Here is a 19,760-nt window from a genome sequence, read left to right on the forward strand (position 1 = left end):
CGTTACGAAATAGTCGTTACGAACTGACACATGGTATTGGGGTGAGTAGCATGGATTGAGGACCCACAGAAGACAGAATTGGGCTTACTGGGTCTTTTATATGTTTGAATAGTGGAACTAGTGGAGTACCAGAATGATCAGTTCAAGAACTTTATTGACTAAATGTATTAAATGACAGAGGGGCAGAGAGTAATATATCCAAAACATGTTTATGATACAAAAATAGGTGGGAAGGTATGTTGCAATGAGAACAGAAGGTATCTGTAAAGGCATATAGATAGGTTGAGTGAGTGGGCTAAAACTTGGCAGGTGGATTTTCATGTAGGAAAGTGTGACTTTGGTAGGAAGAATCAAAATGCAGATCACTTTTTAAATGGAGAGGGAGTCCAAAAAAAACACACTCTGGAGCACAGAGGGATTAGGATGTTCTTGTTTATTAAACAAAATGTTCGTATGCAGGCGCATCAAGTAATTAAGAAGACAAATTGAATTTTGTCCTTTACTGCTAGAGGGTTGGTGTTTAAAAACAGGCAAACCTTGACAACTGTACAGGAGTACCATGTACTGTTTCAATCCCTATATTTAAAGGACGGATATACTGGCATTGAAGGCAGTTCAAAAGTCATTTGCTACACTGACTCCTGGGTTAAAGGGGTTGACTTATCAAGAACAGCTAAACAGTTAGGCCTGTATCCATTATAGTTTAGAAAAATGATGAGTGATCCTATTGAAACATAAAGCAAACAGAGTCTGAGGGGGTTTGACAGGGTATATGTCAATAAGATGTTTGCACTATTGAGGGAATCTTGAACTAGGGGATACGCCTTTAAGAAAGTGAGTGACTTTCTTCTCTTACAAGGTAGTGAATGTCTGCAATTCTCTATCCCAGAAACTTGTGGATGCTGGATCACTGAAAATATTTAAAGAGGAGATAGATGGATTTTTGAAATATCAGGAAGTTGACACCAATGGTAAACTGGCATGAGGCCTGGGACAGACCAGCCATGGCCTTGTTGAATGGTGGGTCAGGCTTGAGGGGCTGAATGGCCTACTCCTGCTTCCATTTTTTGTGTTCTTACTTTTCTCCTTCCTCTACAGATTACCCAAATTACCACAATGACTGCCTTTCATTTCTATCCAATTCAAAATATTCATTATTTTGTGACCAAGGTTCATGACTTCCACTGGATAACTCCATCAAGGTAATTACCCTCACTGAATCATGGATCAGCTACTCTTTCACCTTGCATCAAGAAATTAGAACTCTTCGCTCAGGAGATAAAGAAAAAGGCTAATGAATCAGAAAATGGTAATTTTTTAGAGGGTTTGCTTTCCAATGAACATAGACCCGAATGGGACACCTTAGGGATGTTGAAGGTCCTTTGCTTCATTATTTATTCAGGATCTGGAAGGGGACAAAGTCATCAGTTAAATTTGCAGATTACCTAACAGTCTTTTGTACAAAGGAACTTGGAGCAAAGAGAAACAGAAAACTTGCGGCACAAAAGAAAGCCGATCAATCAACAGATGAGATTAGAATTATGATGATAAGTGAATTGAAACAAATCACCAAAGTGTACCCAAGGTTAGATCAATTGGGAAATTGGGCCTCAAGACTAGCAAATGTCTTTTGATTTAGATGAATGTTCAGATATGTACAAAGGTAAACAACTAAGACCATGGTGTAGAACATGGATCAATTTCTGGTGGGGTAACTAAGAATGAGTATGTTTATCTAGTCATCAAGGTGCAAGCTCAGTTTAGCAGGCTATGAAAACAAGTAGAGTTCTAGGTTGGATTACACTGATATTTAACTGTGTCCAGTTTTGATCATCGCTAATGAAAACTGGAATTGATTCTGAAGAAGCTGCAGAATAGACCAATAAGGATAACTACTAATGGGCTTGACATCTTAGGAGAAGCAAATGTGAGAGAATATGATTAAAAGTATAAGATTATTAAAGAAATGAATATGATGCTGGTAGATAAAGTGTTTTAAACTTAGATAGCTAAGGTTCACCAATCCAAACTTAGGTGGCAGGGGATGAAGTTGAATGTCTGGAAGTTTTACTTTACCCAGAGGGTGATTAACCTGTGGAGCAGTATTCGAGAGAAGGCAGTGAAGATAGATTATTTACAGAGATAGTAGGAACTGCAGATGCTGGAGAATCTGAGATAGCAAGGTGTGGAACTGGATGAACACAGCAGGCCAAGCAGCATCAGAGGAGCAGGAAGGTTGACATTTCAGGCCTAGAGGTTTTCTGAAGAAGGGTCTAGGCCCAAAACGTCAGCCTTCCTGCTCCTCTGATACTGCTTGGCCTGCTGTGTTCATCCAACTCTACACCTTGCTATCATAGATTATTTACAGTTCCTCAAGAAGACAATAGATGTATTTCTAGAAAATTAAGTGAACACAACAAATAAGATTAAAATGTTCTGGAAAATGGTGCAAGCACATTGGAGTTCCTGGGCTTTGTTTACATTCCATGGGATGTTGGACAAAACTTTCTAAGAGGTCTTCTTCAAATGGTATGCCAAAAGCTTGGCAAAACGTCTTTGGATTACTTCCAAGTAAGCATCCAAATTACAGTTAACCATGCATTCATACGTCTTGATGATGTTTTATGCCTGCTGTACCCAGCTTCCTCTCCTTCCACACAAACTCCTGCCCAAATGAGGTCAAACCACATGTGTTTGCACATGCAACACAATTTAGGCACAAGCAGATGGAACTGAAGATCTCCTATGCAAGCCGACCTATCTTGCCACTCTCCTCAAGTCATCCACATCTTCTAGCCAAGCCAAATAGGGGAGGAAGTTCCATTTGGAAATCCGTTCATGTATGTGACAGTGCTGGATGCAAGATATTGAAACAGCTATTATATAAAGGCTCATGACAACAAAGAGGTCATAAGAAGTGGCTGAAAAATGCACACTTTCATATTACTGTAACCTTCCTGTTGTTGAGCAATCTTGGATTAATAATTTTATGTGGCTGTGATTTACATATCACATCCTATATAACAAAATGTTGAGAAGTGGGAGGTAAACCCCAAATATTTGGGAGGCGACGACCTAGTAGTATTATCGCCGGTCTGTTAATCTAGAGATCCAGATAATGTTCTGGGGACCCGGGTTCAAATCCCGCCATGGCAGATGGTGGAATATGAATTCAATAAATATCTGGAATTGAGAGACTAATGACTGTTGATTGTCAGAAAAACCCATCTGGTTCACTAATGTCCTTTAGGGAAGGGAACTGCCATCCTTACCTGGTCTGGCCTACGGGACTCCAGGTCCACAGCAATGTGGTTGACTCTTAAATGCTCTCTGGGCAATTACGGATTGGCAATAAATGCTGCCTCACCAGTGATGCCCTCATCCCGTGAATGAATAAATAAAATATAGAAATGAAATATTTGCATCAGGCACTTATATTTTCTGATAGACCCAGCAAAAACAGACCAGGGCACAACTTGTATAGAATTATGGCAAAATAAAAGTTCTGCTTAGTTTCCATTTCTGATCAATGATTTGTGTGTCAGCAACTGATCAGGAATTAATGAGCAAGAAATTTAAGGTTATGATTCTACACAATTAAAAGGAAACTTTTCTGCACTTTTGGAACACACTGGCACAAAGATTCTTCTTAGATTTGGGCTTTTTTTTTAAAAAGAAAGATTTTGAAAAGACCTTACATTTCTGTCATTAAAAGTACACTGGGGTCAGCCAAACAAACTGCAATACAAAGGCCAAAATAAAAGTTACTGCATTCACTTGAGACACATTTTATTTTTGGAAACAAATCTGGTGTCTCGCTGTATCCAGCTAAGACTCTACATCCACCAGACTCCAATGCTGAGTCACAGTTTGCCTTTAGGAATGGAGAACTCATATAATGGGACAAAAAGGAACTACTCAGCAATCTCTTCGTACAAGTCTGTCCTGATCTTGACCAGCAGTAATTTATGGAAAAAATTCTAAGGTATGTATTTATCCAAAGCTGCTTTACCCTGTAACATTCCACCCAACTTTCTATTAAGTTCACTAGATGAGTATCATTCCTCCACATACACTATCATTCCCCACCCCCATTACATTTTGTTTAAAAATAAAATCTAGGACAGCCTGTTAGCTACAACTTTGCAATACAACTAGGATCAAGTTTCAATCCAGGAATGGATGGTATTAAAGCTCAGGTTTACATAGGTTGTACACACAGTACAGGCGATTTGCCTCAGTAGTCAATATCAGTCTTTATGCTGCACTCAAGCTTCCTCCCATCTCATTTAAATCTTCCATCTTAACCATTTATCCTCTTCTGTCCCAAATGCATGTCTAACCTTCTATAAATGTACCTATATTATGCCTCAGCCACTCTATGGCAGCAAGCTCCCAAACTCACTACTCTTTGGTAATGAAATTTTCTCTCAATTCCCTGTTAAAAAGGCACTATTTTCTGGTATTTTAATGCTTTTAAGGAAAGGAAGGAAAGGTGCAGCTAGAAAGTTCTCTATGCATGGCCATCTGGGAACTTATCAGTTGCATTAAGATCTTTATAAACATCACTATTTTATTAAAATTATTCAAGGAGGAGAACAACATGTACCTTCTTTTCCTTATATTCAGCATTTGTTGCCTATCCCTAATTGCCCAAAGGGCAGTTAAGAGTCAACCACATTGCTTTGGGTCTGGAGTCACATATAGGCGAGATCAGGTAAGGATGGCAGTTTCCTTCCCTAATGGGCATTAGTGTACTGGATTGATTTTTCCAACAATCAACAATGGATTCAATCATCATTATCTTAGTTCCAATATTTATTGAATTCAAATTTCACCATGTGCCATGGCAAGATTTGAACCCGGGTCTCCAGAACATTATCTGGGTCTCTGGATTAACAGTCCAGCGATAATACCACTAGGTCATCATCTCCCCACACCTAAACTGATGTGTGAAAGGGTCACATCAGGAACAAATTTAGAGATAAAAGTACACAAAGCTCAAGCAGTGAATGCTGCAGAACCGTTTCTACACTACCATAGAACAGCATTCTGCAAAACTACAACCTCAATGAATAAGTTTAAATAAAAGCGAACAAGTCAATAAAGTTACCTGTTTAGTCAAATGCCATCCTGAGAAAGTTGCAAGTATAATGAACCAAAATCAGGCAGCTACTAGATATGGAAAATAATGTGTCATTTTTGAGGGCATAAATCTTAAATTAGTTTTAATTTCACCGAAATGGATTGGAATACGAGGTGAAAATGTAAACAAATTGAATCAAAATTTGAGCCAAGCAAATAGCAAAGAAAAATAAAAAGCTATTACTTTTTTAATAATTACTATGATTTGTATAAACTACAACAGTATAAAATCTGCGAACCTTGGAATTAAAGTAGCTAATGCAAAATGTTATTCAAGATAAAATCAAAACAAACTTCAGGAAAAAAAAAAGCAGATCACATATTATTTGTGTGGAGAGAGAGAGAAAAACATTCAACCCAACAAAATAGGAACAGGAGTAGGCTGTTCAGCCCTTCAAGCCTGTTCTGCAATTCAAAAGGATCATGGCTGATCCAACATTCCCCATGTTCACTTTCTTGTACTTTCCCCATAATCCTCGATTTCCCCTTCCTGTCAAACAGTTAAAGTTTCAGGTGTGTAACCGTTCCTCAGAACTGGGTTTGAGATGTCATAGGATTTTAGCAAGGAATGGCTGGGACGAGGACAAAAGGAAAGTTTGAAAGAGGAATAGAACACAGCAGGGATTAAATGACAGAATGGTTAATCTTCCAGGGTTAAAGGGAGTGGAGATGATGCAAGAAAAACAAAGAAACAAAAGATGTACCTACTGTAGTTGAGCAGCTAGCTGCAAGAAAATAAAAGAGAAGCAGGAGCAAGGGAACAACTGTGGGAGAGAGTTTTTTGTCTGAAATTGCTGAGTCCAAAGGCTGTAAATTATCAAATTGAAAGATGAAATGCTGTTCCTGAAGAATTACATTGAGCTTTCCAACATTCAGATGACTACATTGTGAGCAGTGAATACAGGAATCCATTTGGAAAGAAGCACACTTAAATTGCTGCTTCACCTGGTAAGTGCAAACATGGTCATAGATGGTGAGAAGAGGTAAAACGGCAGGTGCAGCATCTCCTACATCTGCATTGAAAAGGTGCCAGAGGGAGATGGAGCATACGAGCTGACTGAAGTGCAGACCAGTGTATCACTGAGAGGATGGTTCCTCTGGAATGCTGTAAGGGAAAGGGAAGCTGTTTTTTGATAGTAGCATAATGTTGCAAGTAATAAAGTATTCAAAGGATCATTCTCCGCTATTCTGTCACCTCCACACTGGAATATTTGGAATAAACCTTGTCTTCCTCCTTTCCTTGGCCTTGATCGAATCTATTTATTTAACCTCTTCCAATTCTCACTCTCCAGTCTGCTGACTCCCCCATTCTGCTCCCTGAATGGTACAGCTGTCAACAATAACAACCCATCACTATGCAGTTCTCTTCCTAAATACCTCTGCCTAACCCATCTCCAAAAGCATTTTTCAAAGTTTACCTCTTACCAACCCTTAGTATTTTTTCCTAACCTTTTCTCCATTACTTTGTAAGGTATTGTTGCATGTAAAAGGTAAAGTCGTCATAGTCCTATGAGACCACAGGACTGCTCCCTCATTTGAGAGAGAATGAATAGTAGTGGTTTAACCAGAGGGACACCAGGCCTCAGGCAAGGGGAGAGGCTAAGAAGGAGAGTCCCTCATGGTAACCTCAGCTGCTGCAGGAATCAAGCCTATGCAGTTTACATCACTCTGCATCACAAACTGGACCTCCAGCTGAGTTTATGTAGTGCTTCAAAAGTAGTTTTCCCAACACTGCTTGCAGCTGCTCCTCCTAACAGAAGATCTGAAAATGTTATGCTCTTCTATCTTGCACCATCGTCACTCATCCTCCGTAGCTTGTCTGTTAGCACAGTTTAGAGAAATGCAATTGTACCCTTTATATTCTTGCTGGTTTGCTATTGTCATATGACCTCTGTTACAGAAATCCTGTGTGTGCGCGCATGTAACCAGCAACAGCCATTAATACACATATCAGTTATAACATGGTGTCAGGAATGGTGCATCTGAAAACACGTGGATTTTCATAACTGTAAGACAGAGCAATCGACTTTTTAAAAAAAGAGTATACAACTTTGAATCATTGAGCTAGTCAAAATGGCTGTACATTTTTCCACTTCTTGCTGCTGCAGAAATGAAAAGGATATGAGACAGAATTGGATCTTTTTCCCCCATACTCAGTGGCAAAACTATAAAATAGATTTTAAAACTCATTTAGAAGCTGACCAAGTAAGAATACTGACCCAGCTCTCAGTGTTGGAGAAAGTGCTACAAGCTGTAGTGCAGCCTAGATTTCTTTGCAGGAACAAAAAAAGCCAGACAGCAGAGATTTTGAAAGCCTTAAGCTAAGAGCTTGCATGACAAAGGGTCTACTGATCAGTATTTGGCTATGCTAATACATCTAGCTAAATCTGAAGTGTTTGGACAATGGAAATATGATCTCAGAGATGGGATTGTGTATGAATTTGACAGTTCTTCCCAAACTTTTTCCCACTGTGATTCTATTTTTAAGTTTGAAAATTGCAAGTGTGGATCAAGACTAGGGAGTGAGCCGAGAGAGTAGGGTATGGTTGTTATAACTGTTAAAGTTCTGCAGCATTGTGAAACACTGACATTAGAATCCTGCTGTGAGGGGTGAACTTATAGTTCGAGAAAGCTAATGGATCCATGCAGAGGCTCTAAAGATTTTTAATAATTAACTATGGCATATTAATGGGAGAATAGATAAGGCTTTGCATTATGTTAAGACACATTTCAAGCTGAATGAGAAAAGAAAGACCTATTTGCAGAAAAGACCAGTAGAAAGATCAAGGTCAGAAGGGCAAGGCATAAACATTACGGAAAACATAACACAAAGAATTAAAAAATGTGTCCAACTTAGGGAATGTGATGTTCAAACTTCAGTTTGCACAAAAAAAGGTGTTTCGCCAAACAGAAACATAACATATGTATAAAGGTGAATGCAAAATGATGTCAGCTGATGATTCCAACAAATCACTCTACACCATACAACAGGTTGGCGTCTTCAGATCTAGAAGTGACAGATAGTTTGAGATTGATAGATACTGGTGACTTTGTGCAACTTCAGAAGGTTCACAGACCTCTGTCAAATGGCTCAAGATGGTGATCCAAAATAATGAACCCCTGCAAGGTAGGGTTGGGACTATATGATAGAACAATAATCATACCAAGGGGACAAATTAGCTGATAGTCCAGTGAAGAGCAGTGCAAAGAATGAAGATGTGGATTTCCAGGTGGTGGGCATAAAACAAAATCCACTCATGTCTGCTGAAGAAAATCTAAACCTGGGACCAGTAAGCCTAATGTGCCAGAAGAGATTAGCAATGTTTCAAAGACCACTAAGCCACTGACGACTGAACACATCCTGAAAGATTACATAGATGTTTTCACAGATCTTGGATGCCTTCCTGGGGGTATCATCTTGAAATAGATGAGAGTGGAAGACCAAGTCAGCACTTTTGAGAACAGTTCCAGCTGCCCTCAAGTCAAACCTGAAAGATTAGATAGAGGAGCTAGAGAAGAAGTAGTAATCATGAAGTGATAATTCCAGTATATGAGTTACAGTATGTTAAAAGCAAAAATAAACTGGAAAACAGAGTATGCAAGGGCCTCAAAAATTTGAAGAAATCTCATTATCCCAAGCCAACCATTGAAGAAATTGAGCCACAACTCACCACAGCAAAGGCCTTTACTATCCTCAGTGTGAAGGATGGTTACCAGTAAGTGAAACTTATGAAAGCAGCTGGATTCCAACAGGTGCCTTCTAGACCCCATTCAATAGATACTGATGGTGGGCATGCTGTTTGGCATTTCCACTCTCCAGAAAAGTAACAAAACATTGACAGAACAAGATAGACTGTGGAAGTTAATCTATGGATGTAGAGACACAATCGCAGACCACAATCAGAATCTAGTGTGACCACTTGGAGAGTTCACCAGATGAAGCTGAACAAGAAGAAGATGCAACTGAAGATGTACATTGACAGCAAAAACGGACTTCACCCAGATTCTGACAAAGTGAGAGGTATAGCAGAGATGCAGCAACCAGCAGACATGACAGCTAAGGACATGCAGAGAACAAAATTACCTTTCACTTGAAATCAAACAGCTAGTGACAACAGTGCAAGCGCTGAGGTACTACAATGTTCATTGATGTCAATCATTTCAGGAAAAGCAGGACTTGAAGCAACCCATATACAGTAAGGACAACCAGTTACATTTGAACCCAGGGCATCAACACAAACTGAAAAATGTTATATTCAGGTAGAGAAACAAAGTGTACAGGTATTGTCTTAGCTTGTGAGCATTGTGACCAACATCTATTTGGGAAAGGCAAAGTGACAGTGCAGACTGACCACAAACCACTTCAAAGCATTTTCCTCAAATGCTTCTACCTGCTCCAAAAGAATGTTACTTTGTTTGCAGCAAAGTCATTTGGATGTGACATACATGCAAATGAAACAGATGTACATTGCAGGCATGCCTTTGAGAGTAGTTCTCCCTATTGAGAAAGTCAAGAATGCTTTGGCAGAGTGTAAAATCTTCCAGTTTCAATGAGAAGCAACTGTTCTACATGCTCTGGAAGTCATCAATCCAGCAGAGACACAAGCGTCATTTTGCATAGTTTGCTTGATTTCAACAAGAAAACTCTCCAAGTGCTGCAGGAAGTAGCGACAAAAGCATCAAGAACATACCTGCTGCTCTAAGAGAAATATTTGGCATGAAGTAAAAGCCCAAGATTGACATCTTGTACAAAGGAAGTAGAGTCGTTTTGCCTTAGGAGATGAGAAAAAAAGATGAAGTGCTTTCATGCAATGCACCAAGCAATTGAGTCTAGTCTGGAGGAAAGCAGGAGAAGTGCTCAACTGGCCAAATACGAACAATGGGATTGAAGGACCACATCAGCCTGTGCAGTTCTTATAACAAATAGCACACTAAACAATCTAAATGAACTGTTCATGATGCACAGCATCCCATTAGAATTTTGGAGTAGACCTCTTTACTCTTGCAGGAATGGATTATCTTGTCATCATGAACTATTGTTCTGACTACTGGGAATTAGACCAGCTGACATCAATGAGAGCCAGTGTGACTGTAGAATGCCTGAAAATGCACTTTAGTTATGGCATTTCAGTCATTGCAATAATGTCACAAGTCAAACGAATGTCATTTAAATATCATAGATCATGTCCACACTATTGAATCAAGTGGAAAAGGTTGAGCTCGCCATGAAAATCACCAACAGGATTGTAAAGAAACTGAGCAAATCCAGCACAGAATGTACCCACTTGAAGGTATGGAAACAGTCCAATTGAAAAACTAATGTCAAGCCTCAGCCAAACTGTTGTTCCATTGTTGGAAGAATGACTGAACCTAGTTGTTGTATCAGACATGAGTTTCAAAACCAGGTCAAACAAACAACAGAAAGCCAAATTTTGTTTTGATAAAGCTGCCGAGTCGTTCCCAGAGCTCAGCATTGGAGAGACAGTCAGAATGCAAATGTTCAACACTCTCAACGACAGTCAGCCCACACAGTAAGTTGGGACCTGTACACAGCAGTTGTGATGCTGATCACAGGTGGTGAATATGAACAAGCAAATATATTGTCCAACTACAGGCATCTACATACAACCAAAGAAGCAATGCTTTCACTTCAGGCAGCCGATGAGAGAAGTAATCTTGTCACTTCCACAGAGCATAAAATGACCATCAGTTCCAGAGATCCACTGTACCCCAGCAACAGAAACAGATCAACAGCATCAGCTACCTTTAGCAACTGCACTCACCATGGGAATGACTCTCCCTGGAAAAGGAACATCAGCCGAGGAATGAAGAGACACCAGACAGACTTCAAAAATAAAAAAGGAGATAGGTGCAACTGTGAAAATTAAAGGGATTTACCTACTGTCTACCATGGGAAAAGTCATCCTGAGAATCCTCCTCACAGTGGCTGAAGAGCTCCTCCTCATCTCAATGCTGCCTCTGCCTGTCAAGAGGCGCAATGGACATTATTTTCAGTGCTCAACAAATCCAAGAAAAAGTGCAGGGAACCTGGCCTTCTTCAATCTCACAAAGGTCTTGAACTATATCATCAACCATGAGGGATTGTGAAATCTCCTTCGCAAATTTGGCTGCGTGCAGAAATTTGTCACCATTCTCCATTTGCTTCACGATGACAGCCCTGATCCTCACCAATTGATGCACTACAAACCTAATACAATTGTAAACTGGGGTCAAGCAGTTCTTCTCAATCACCCTTGCCACAACACTCCACCCCCAGTTCCATGAAGCTCCCACTAGAATGGCACAAACCAACAGGACAAGCAGGAAACTGTTTAGTTTCGATGCCTGAAGACCAGAACCAAGACATCCCAACTTCTGTCATCGAGCTGCAGTACACAGATGCTGCCTGCATGTGCATACACTCAGAGGTTGAGCTACAAATCATCAATATGTTCACTGAGGTGTAGGAGAGAATGGGTCGCAGAATAAACATTCAGAAAACAAAACAGTCCTCTACCAGCCATCTCCTGCTACACAATATTGCCCTGACCATTAAAATTCACAGCAAGCCCCTTGACAACATGGATAATTTCCCATACCTCAGGAGCCAACTCTCAGTATGAGCACACATTGACAATCAAATCCAACATCGACTCAAATACTACAGTGCAGCCTCCAGACGCTTGAGGAGCAGAGCGTTCAAAGTCTGAGACCTCAAACCCAGCATCAAGCTCATGGCCTATGGAGCAGCCATGATCTCCAGCCTCCCATATGTGTTAGAAATATAAACCATGTTCAGCAGACACTTCAAAGCCATGGAGAGAGTTATCACCAACACTATCTTTGCAACATCCTGTAAATCCACTGGCAGAATAGGCGTACCAATGTGACCGTCCTCTCCAGGCCAATATCCCAGATATCAAGCCACCACTCATGCATGACTAGCTGTAATGGGCAAGCCATATTGTCTACATGTCCATCACAAGGCTCCCTAAAAAGGTACTCAGAGCTCCACAATGGTGAGTGATCACTAGCAGGGCAGAGGAGATGCAACAAGGATATCCTGAAATTCTCCCTAACAAATGCAACATCCCCATTGACACGTGGGAATTACTGGTCTTAGAGCCCACAAACTGTAAAAGAAGCATCCATGAACGGACCAACCATTTTGAGCGTCACTGACTGGAGCACGTGAACAGTATTGTAAGCAGCAGAAAGACTGTGCAAAATTCAGAGTATCCCATACACCTTCCATGTCAAACACCACTTGCCTCAGCTGCAGCTCTACAACTGGACTATTCAGCCACTGCAGAACCACTATCCACCCACCAAGCAAGCCATTCCCAACCAGGAGGCCCTGCCAAAAGAAGAAAGTTGACTCTTTCTACTGCCTTCTACTTTGTTCTCTAGAAGAAATATCAGTAGATTTTCTGTTCTGATTAAATGGATAAAATACATTTTTAACAGATGTTCCTTTTGGTCATTTCAAAATATGAGCATTTTCTATCCAACAAAAGTAACTGAAATTCCTATTTCAAACAGCTTATGCAAGAAAAAAAAAAGCAATCAAATTTTAAATTATTTTGATGGACATTGTCACTTGATTCCCACGGTTTTAGCCCACCAAACCAGAGCACAAGTAAACCAATTCAAAAAGTGCATACATATTCTTACAGCTGTTTCCAGTTTGAACTTTCATGGCAAAATATTTTTCAAGCATTTTTTTTTCTTCTTTATTGGTAGATAAATTTAAAAACAGTACAAGATTATCTCATGTGGGAACAGGAAATATAGATGTAAATATTTTAAGTACACCTAAAGCTTTCCACAACTGTGCAGCGCTTGAGGACAAAGGCAAGTTCACGCCTGTGTGACTATTATCTAGCTTGCTCTGCCGAACTGACACGACCACCAGATGGTGCAACCTACCATGCAGGGAAATTTAAAAAAAACAAGCGCTCTGCTTCATATTGACCGGACTGTTCTCATAGACGAAGAAATAATCCAGTAGGTATTAGGTGGGCGACAGCAGGATCAAACTTTGTGTTCGTTACATTTTGTCCGATTGGTACATCAAATTACCATCCTCTTAGCTCGACGTGATGTACATTACCTTAAATCCCTGTACATACTGGAATGAATAGGCAGGCCGTAGTCATCCCTTCCCACTTTGTCTGTGTAAACCCAAGTGCCTCCAACACAGTTAGACAGCTCATAGACCACAGGGGGAGCGAAAACGTGTGGCCTGGATAGCAGGTGGCGAGCAGCGCACAGACCGCTTGCCCCTGCTCCTATGACCGCTACCTTTAGCTTGTGGTAGTTCATCACTAATGACTTTAAAAAAAAATCTGAACTTTAGTCATTTCCAAGGTCCTTTACTCAAGGGACGTTTGTTTGTCCAACTCGTTGCCTGTTTTTCGCAGATTTTGTTTCTAAATCAGGGTTACGTGACACTCTCTCCACTCCAGTGAGGTCTTGTCTCATTAACAGAGAAAAAAATGAGCAACTGGAAGACTGAAACTGAGAATCTGACCCTTCTGAATGTCTGGCAGCTCTACCGGAGTTACCATGTCTTCTCCCCTAATTGATGGATGTTCTTTTTCTAACACGAAAACTTCAGTGAACAGCTGTCAATTATTAGCCTTCATGGATTGACACCAGGTGGAAAAAGAGCAACCACCACATTTTATTAATCTTTTACGAAGTCTCCGAAGACATTGAAGACTGCATTTTATTTTTCTTAGAACATTTCACGAGGCTTCTATTGCAACATTTTATTTCCGCTACTCACTCCCACTCCCCGCAAACGTTTGAAAAGTCTGCCAGATCTGTTTTTTTAATCTCCCTGAACAAATAAAGTTGCGATTAATGGACCTGCACGCACCGACAACTCTCCGATTACACATAAAATATCACCCCTTTTTAAAATGTGAGTCTAGAGGGCGCATGTCCAAAGGTGAGTCTGCAGTGGTACCTTTCAGTAAAGTCACTAGATGGCGAACAGGGTTGGGAAGTTTGGCAAAGCTGCCTTTTCTAGCCTAAAAGTGTTGGATCACAATTATTGTACTACCAAAACAGCTGTTCCAATTAAGATCAGTTTCTTCACTACCTACAGGATGAACACCAAAGCTATTTTTTCCTAATCAACCTGCACAGGGATGTAATTACAGACCTTTGGCACAGGTGGGACTTGAACCTAGGTCTCCTGGTGTAGAGATAGGGACACTGCCACTATGCCATAGAGCCCCAACCTATTTTCTGTCACTGGAAATATATAGACCAATCTTGTCCAAGTTACACCAGTGTGTATGTGTCTGGCTATCACTTGCTCGATTGTCACCAGTCCCTGATTGAGCAAGGAAGAATCAATCAAATTGTTATTGGAGAGGTGCACATATCAGTCAAACCACCTATCACAATAAACACAGCAGGCCAAGCAGCATCATAGGAGCCGGAAGGCTGACGTTTCAGGCCTAGCCCGAAACGTCAGCCTTCCTTCCCCCAAGATGTTGCTTGGCCTGCTGTGTTCATCCAGCTCTACACCTTGTTATCTCAGATTCTCCAGCATCTGCAGTTCCTACTATCTCTCACTTATCAGAATGTTTGGTTATCTGGTTTCTGGTATTCGGGAAACTGATGGACCAGTCACTTAATGAAATGGGGAGAGAAAAACACTAATTAAAGAACAGCACACTGCAGATACTGGAAATCTGAAATAGTAACAGAAAATGCTGGAAACATTGAGCAGGTTATGGCAGTATCTGTGGACAGAAACCAATTTAAGTCAATGATTTTTCATCAGAACTAGAAAATGTTAGAGATGTTTTACACACAAATGAAGGTCTGGGATAGGGCAAAATACAGGAAAGATTGAAAGAACAAGTAGTCTTCCAGGGCTAAACTAAATGGTGATCTGTCTTAGGAAAATGTTAGAAGTGAAAACATTTGATGGTGGCGCTGAATGGCCTACTATTGCTGCTAATTTGTATGTTTGTACAAAGAGGCAGAAAAGAAACAAGGAAATTATTTATAGCTGGAGTGCTGCTGACTTTAAAAATAATTAAACAAGAAAAGCGAACAAAAAGAAGTATACATTGTAGACTAAAATTGTGGAATTCAGTGCTGAGTCCAGAAGGCTTGCAGTGTCTAACTTGAAGAAGAAGTGCTGCTCCTCACACTTACATTGAACCTCAATGCAATATTACAGTTGGCCAGATAAACATGGTAGAGAATTTTAAAAATATGCCATAGGAAAGTTGGGGCCATGCTTGTGAACTGAACAGAGGTTTCTGGCAAACTGGTCACCCAATCTGTGTATGGTCTCCCCAGTGTAGGGCAGACCATATTTTCAGCACTGAATCCAGCAGACCAAATTGAAATCAAAATGTAAATTGCTGCCTGACCTGTTCAGAATTTTTAGGGCTTTGGATGATGAGGAGAGAGAAGATTGCAAATGTTAAATCTCCTGGAAATGCAATCAAAAGGAACTGTGGGAAAGGGACAGGATGTTGGGGTTGACTGGGGAGTAGAACAGGGTATCATTGGAGGGATAGTCACTTTAGAAGGGGAGGCAATGGCCTAGTGGTATTATCGCTGGACTGTGAATCCAGAGACCCAGGGACCTGGGTTTGAATCCTGCCACGGCAGATGGTGGAATTTGAATTCAACAAATATCTGGAATTAAGAGTCTAACGATGACCATGAATCCATTGTCGATTGTTGGAAAAACCCATCTAGTTCACTAATGACCTTTAGGGAAGGAAATCTGTCATCGTTACCTGGTCTGGCCTACATGTGACTCCAGACCCACAGCAATGTTGGCTCTTAACTGCCCTCTGGCCAACTAGGGATGGGTAATAAATGCTGCCTAGCCAGCGATGCCCTCATCCTGTGAATGAATAAAGGAAAAAAAAATATGCTTAAAGGGAATGGAAGGGAAAAATGTGTTTGCTGGTGGTACCATGCTGGAGGTATGGAAAGGACAGAAAATGAAGGCTGGTGGGATGGAAGACAAGCCTATTCTGGTTCTGGGAACAAGGAAACGTGCTAAGAACATAAGTGTGTGAAATATAATGTACACGGTTGAGGGCTCTGTCAACCACGTTGGCAGGAGGAGGGAATTCCTCAGCTGAGGGAAAATGTAGGCATCTCAGAAAGTTGGATCATCGGAACAGATGAGGTAGAGTCAAGGCAATTACAAGATTTTAATGGATTTCTTACAGAATGTGGGGAGCAAGGAAGTGTACTTGAGGTAGCTGTGGAAGTCAGTTGTAAAGGCTTAGGAAGTTAATCATACAATGATGTAGAGACTGTCAAACAGGCTTGTTCATGGTGTCATGTGGACTGTAGAAATCCCTTGTCCAAGTCAGAGGAATAATAACATGGAAAGATGTGGTGATTTTTCAAAAAAGCTCAAACTTGCTCAGCCAATCACAGCCTGTTGTCTCCCCACATTTGCTGCTAGAAGGTTAACCATGAAACTATCAGAATGAAAGGCTGGTGAGAATAAGTCTCTGATTGGATAAGGAAGGAATGAAAAGGCATGTAGGGACAAAGTTTGAATTATCAGGGTATGGGACTTTGCAGTAAGGGGAGATGTTGAGGCCTAGGTGCTGAAACAAAGACACAGATCAAAATTCAGTTCTGATGCAGGAGGGGGTGGGGGTGGGGGAGCTGCAAAGGCCTGTGCCTAATATCTCTCCTAATATTTGCACATTCTCCCCGTGTCTGTGTGGGTTTCATCTTGGTGTTCCACTTTCCTCCAGTCCAAAAATGTGAGGTTGAGTGGATTGACCATGCTAAATTGCCCATAGTGTTAGGAATGTGTAGGTTTGGTAGCCAGGATAGGTGATCAGATGGGGAAGTGAGCTGACTGGCAAATGCAATTCAATACAGATGATTGTGAGGTGTTGCACTTTGGAAACTCAAACCATGGTAGGACTTATACAGTAAATGCTAAGGTCCTGAGGAGTGTTGTGGAACAGAGGGACCTAGGACTACAAGTACGTAGTTTGTTGAAAGTGGCATCACAGATGAACAGGGTGGTGAAGAAGGCATTTAGCATGCTGGCCTTCATAGGTCAAGGCACTGAGTACAGGAGTTGGGACATTATGTTACAATTGTGTAAGTCGCTGGTGAGGCCACACTTGGAGTTTTGTATACAGTTTTGGTCACCCTGTTATAGGAAAGGCACAGTTAAACTGAAAAGTGTGCAAAGAAGATTTATGAGGATGTTGCCAGGACTACTAGGTCTGATTTACAGGGTGAGGTTGGCCAGGATAGGACTTTATTCCTTCAAACATAGGAGAATGAGAGGTGACCTTACTGAGGTGTATAAAATCATGACAGGCAGAGATAGTATGAATGCATATAGTCTTTTTCCCAGGGATGGGGAATTGAAAACTAGAGGGCATAGGTTTAAGGTGAGACAGCAAAGATTTAAGAAGGACCTGAGGGGCAATTTCTTCACACAGCAAGTTGTGCATACATGGAGTGGGCTGCCAGAGAAAGTGGTTGAGGCAGGTACAATAGCAACATTTAAAAAACATTTGGATAGGTACATGGATGGGAAGAGTTTAGAGGGATATGGACCAAATGCAGGCAATTAGAATGAGCGGAGTGGGCACCATGGTCAGCATGAACCACTTTGGGCCAAAGAGCTTATTTCCATGCTGTATTACTCTATGACTCTATTAGCCACAAGAATGCAGGATTACTGAGAAAGGGTACGGGGGTAGCTCTGGGTCAGATGCTCTTTGGAGGGTCAGTGTGGACTTGATGTGCTGACTGGCCTGCTTCCACTCTAGAGATTCTGCGTGTGTGTGTGTTTCTGTGTGTGTGCACATGTGCAGTGAGAGTGTGGGAGGCAGTAGGACAGAGCGAAAATGCTAGGCGGGGCAGGCAGGAGAGAAATTGTGTGTGCTGAAGGCAGAGGGAGAGAGTGTGTATACATGGAATATAATAGTAGGGAAAGTATTGAGGAAGAGCAAGGGTGTGTGGGAATAAAGGGATGGTGTGTGGGAAGGCGACATCCAGGCACAAATCCATCCGTTCCCTCCTACTCTTCCCCAGAAAAAATCTATCCACAAAGCAGTTTGGGAAAGGAGGAAAACTCAGGTTTAAAGACAAGCAGCTTCTGACTCCTGTATGAATTCCATCGAGGCCAGCTCAGAGTGTGTGTCACCAGAGGCAAATATAAGGTCAGTTATTTAAGCTCAACTCATTAGCTTGGCTCCAGTTCCCAACTCCTCCTTTACTGTTCAGGACTTAGGACCCACTCTGATTTCCTCTAGCACTATTTCTAAACCCAAGATGGCAAAATAAAATCTGCTGCTTGGTACATTTTAATGATCATTTTTATTAATTATTAAGTAATTGATTTATTATGTTGATTAATGTAGTATGACTGGCTAGCAAGGCAGAGGAATGAAAGCAATATTGAGTTTTATTAGTGAAAGCAAGAATCCCCATTTTGAAATGTCCTTTCTGTGGCGGGAAGAAAATGCAAAAAGCATCCCACCCAAACAACAGATTGCCATACCTGTTGGAAAATTAGTCATTTTAAATCAATTTGTCATTCTAAAAAGTGCTACCAACCAAACTGAGGGAACAACCCTGCAAAAAAGTTGCATAGAAATAAGGGAATCAGAAACCAGAGAAATCACCTTCATTGGAAAAATGAACAATTTAAGAAGCAAATACTGGAGTGAAAACAGACAGGCCAATGAACACCCTCCTAATTATAAACTTAATATGGGAGCAAGAGTCTTAGTCCTTTCCGATGAGGTGGATAGCTGAATCAACGACACTGCAACCATGATCAATTCAACTCTAAGGTCCGGGAAGGATCAAATTGAAGTTAAAGAACAACAAACTGCAAGACTGAAATGCAGACACAGAGAAGTTTCTGAAACTTCATACATTATTCAGAACTAAGAATACCAACTGTTAAGCATATGAACATAAGAATTTGAAGCAGGAGTAGGCCAACCAGTTACTCGAATCTGCTCTGTCATTCTACAAGGTGATAGTTGATCTGATTCAACCTCAAATCCACATTCTTGACTACCTCGACAACCTTTGACGCCCTTGCTTGACAAGAACCAATCCAGCTCTACCTTATGTGAGGGGGTGAAGTGCAGAAGAGCATGAATGGATTTGAAATTAATTTTTAAACTTGATGATGTTGACAACAAGAAATAATACAATGAACTTAGAATGGAATTCCCAAAACTGTTCAAAGGCTTAGACAAACTGAAAGAGGTATAGCACGTCACACTAAGAACAGGTGCTAAACCTGTTTTCTTTTTACACCTAGGAAAGTCTCACACCCACTTCTGCAGAATGTCAAAGTGAAACAGAGACAATGGTCCAGCAAGGACTCATTTCGCCAGTGACCAGACTTGTGAAGTAACATTCTGGTATTGTACCAGTTCCAAAACCAAATGCTTCCAACAGAATTTGTGTCAACCTCATTTAATTAAAGAAGACCGTAGAACAAGAAGTATATCCAATGGCACCAGTGGATCGGACTTTGGCAAAACTTGCAAAGAATGCCAATTTCACAAAACTTGACACAGATTGTGGGTTCTGGCAATTATTACTAGAGGAGGTGT

The 19,760-nt window shown here is 40.9% G+C and overlaps 1 protein-coding gene across 4 annotated transcripts in view; it reads right to left on the bottom strand.

The window, feature by feature from the left end:
- Positions 1-13,776, bottom strand: part of LOC109914647 (flavin-containing monooxygenase FMO GS-OX5-like) — a 21,754-nt gene extending 7,978 nt beyond the window's left edge. For 2 of the 4 annotated variants that reach the window (XR_007263731.1, XM_020514254.2), the window contains exon 1: positions 13,259-13,776. Coding sequence is in view for 3 of the 4 variants with exons in the window: in XM_020514254.2 (XP_020369843.1) it covers positions 13,259-13,470 (212 nt within the window). In the remaining variant the exon portion in view is untranslated. The remainder of the gene's footprint in view (positions 1-13,258) is intronic. The other 2 variants (XM_048605599.1, XM_048605600.1) reach the window with 2 other exon arrangements.
- Between the last annotated feature and the right edge of the window lie 5,984 nt (positions 13,777-19,760).

The sequence above is a fragment of the Rhincodon typus genome, chromosome 15 (assembly GCF_021869965.1).
Source record: "Rhincodon typus isolate 14 chromosome 15, sRhiTyp1.1, whole genome shotgun sequence".
Classification (NCBI taxonomy): Eukaryota; Metazoa; Chordata; class Chondrichthyes; order Orectolobiformes; family Rhincodontidae; genus Rhincodon; species Rhincodon typus.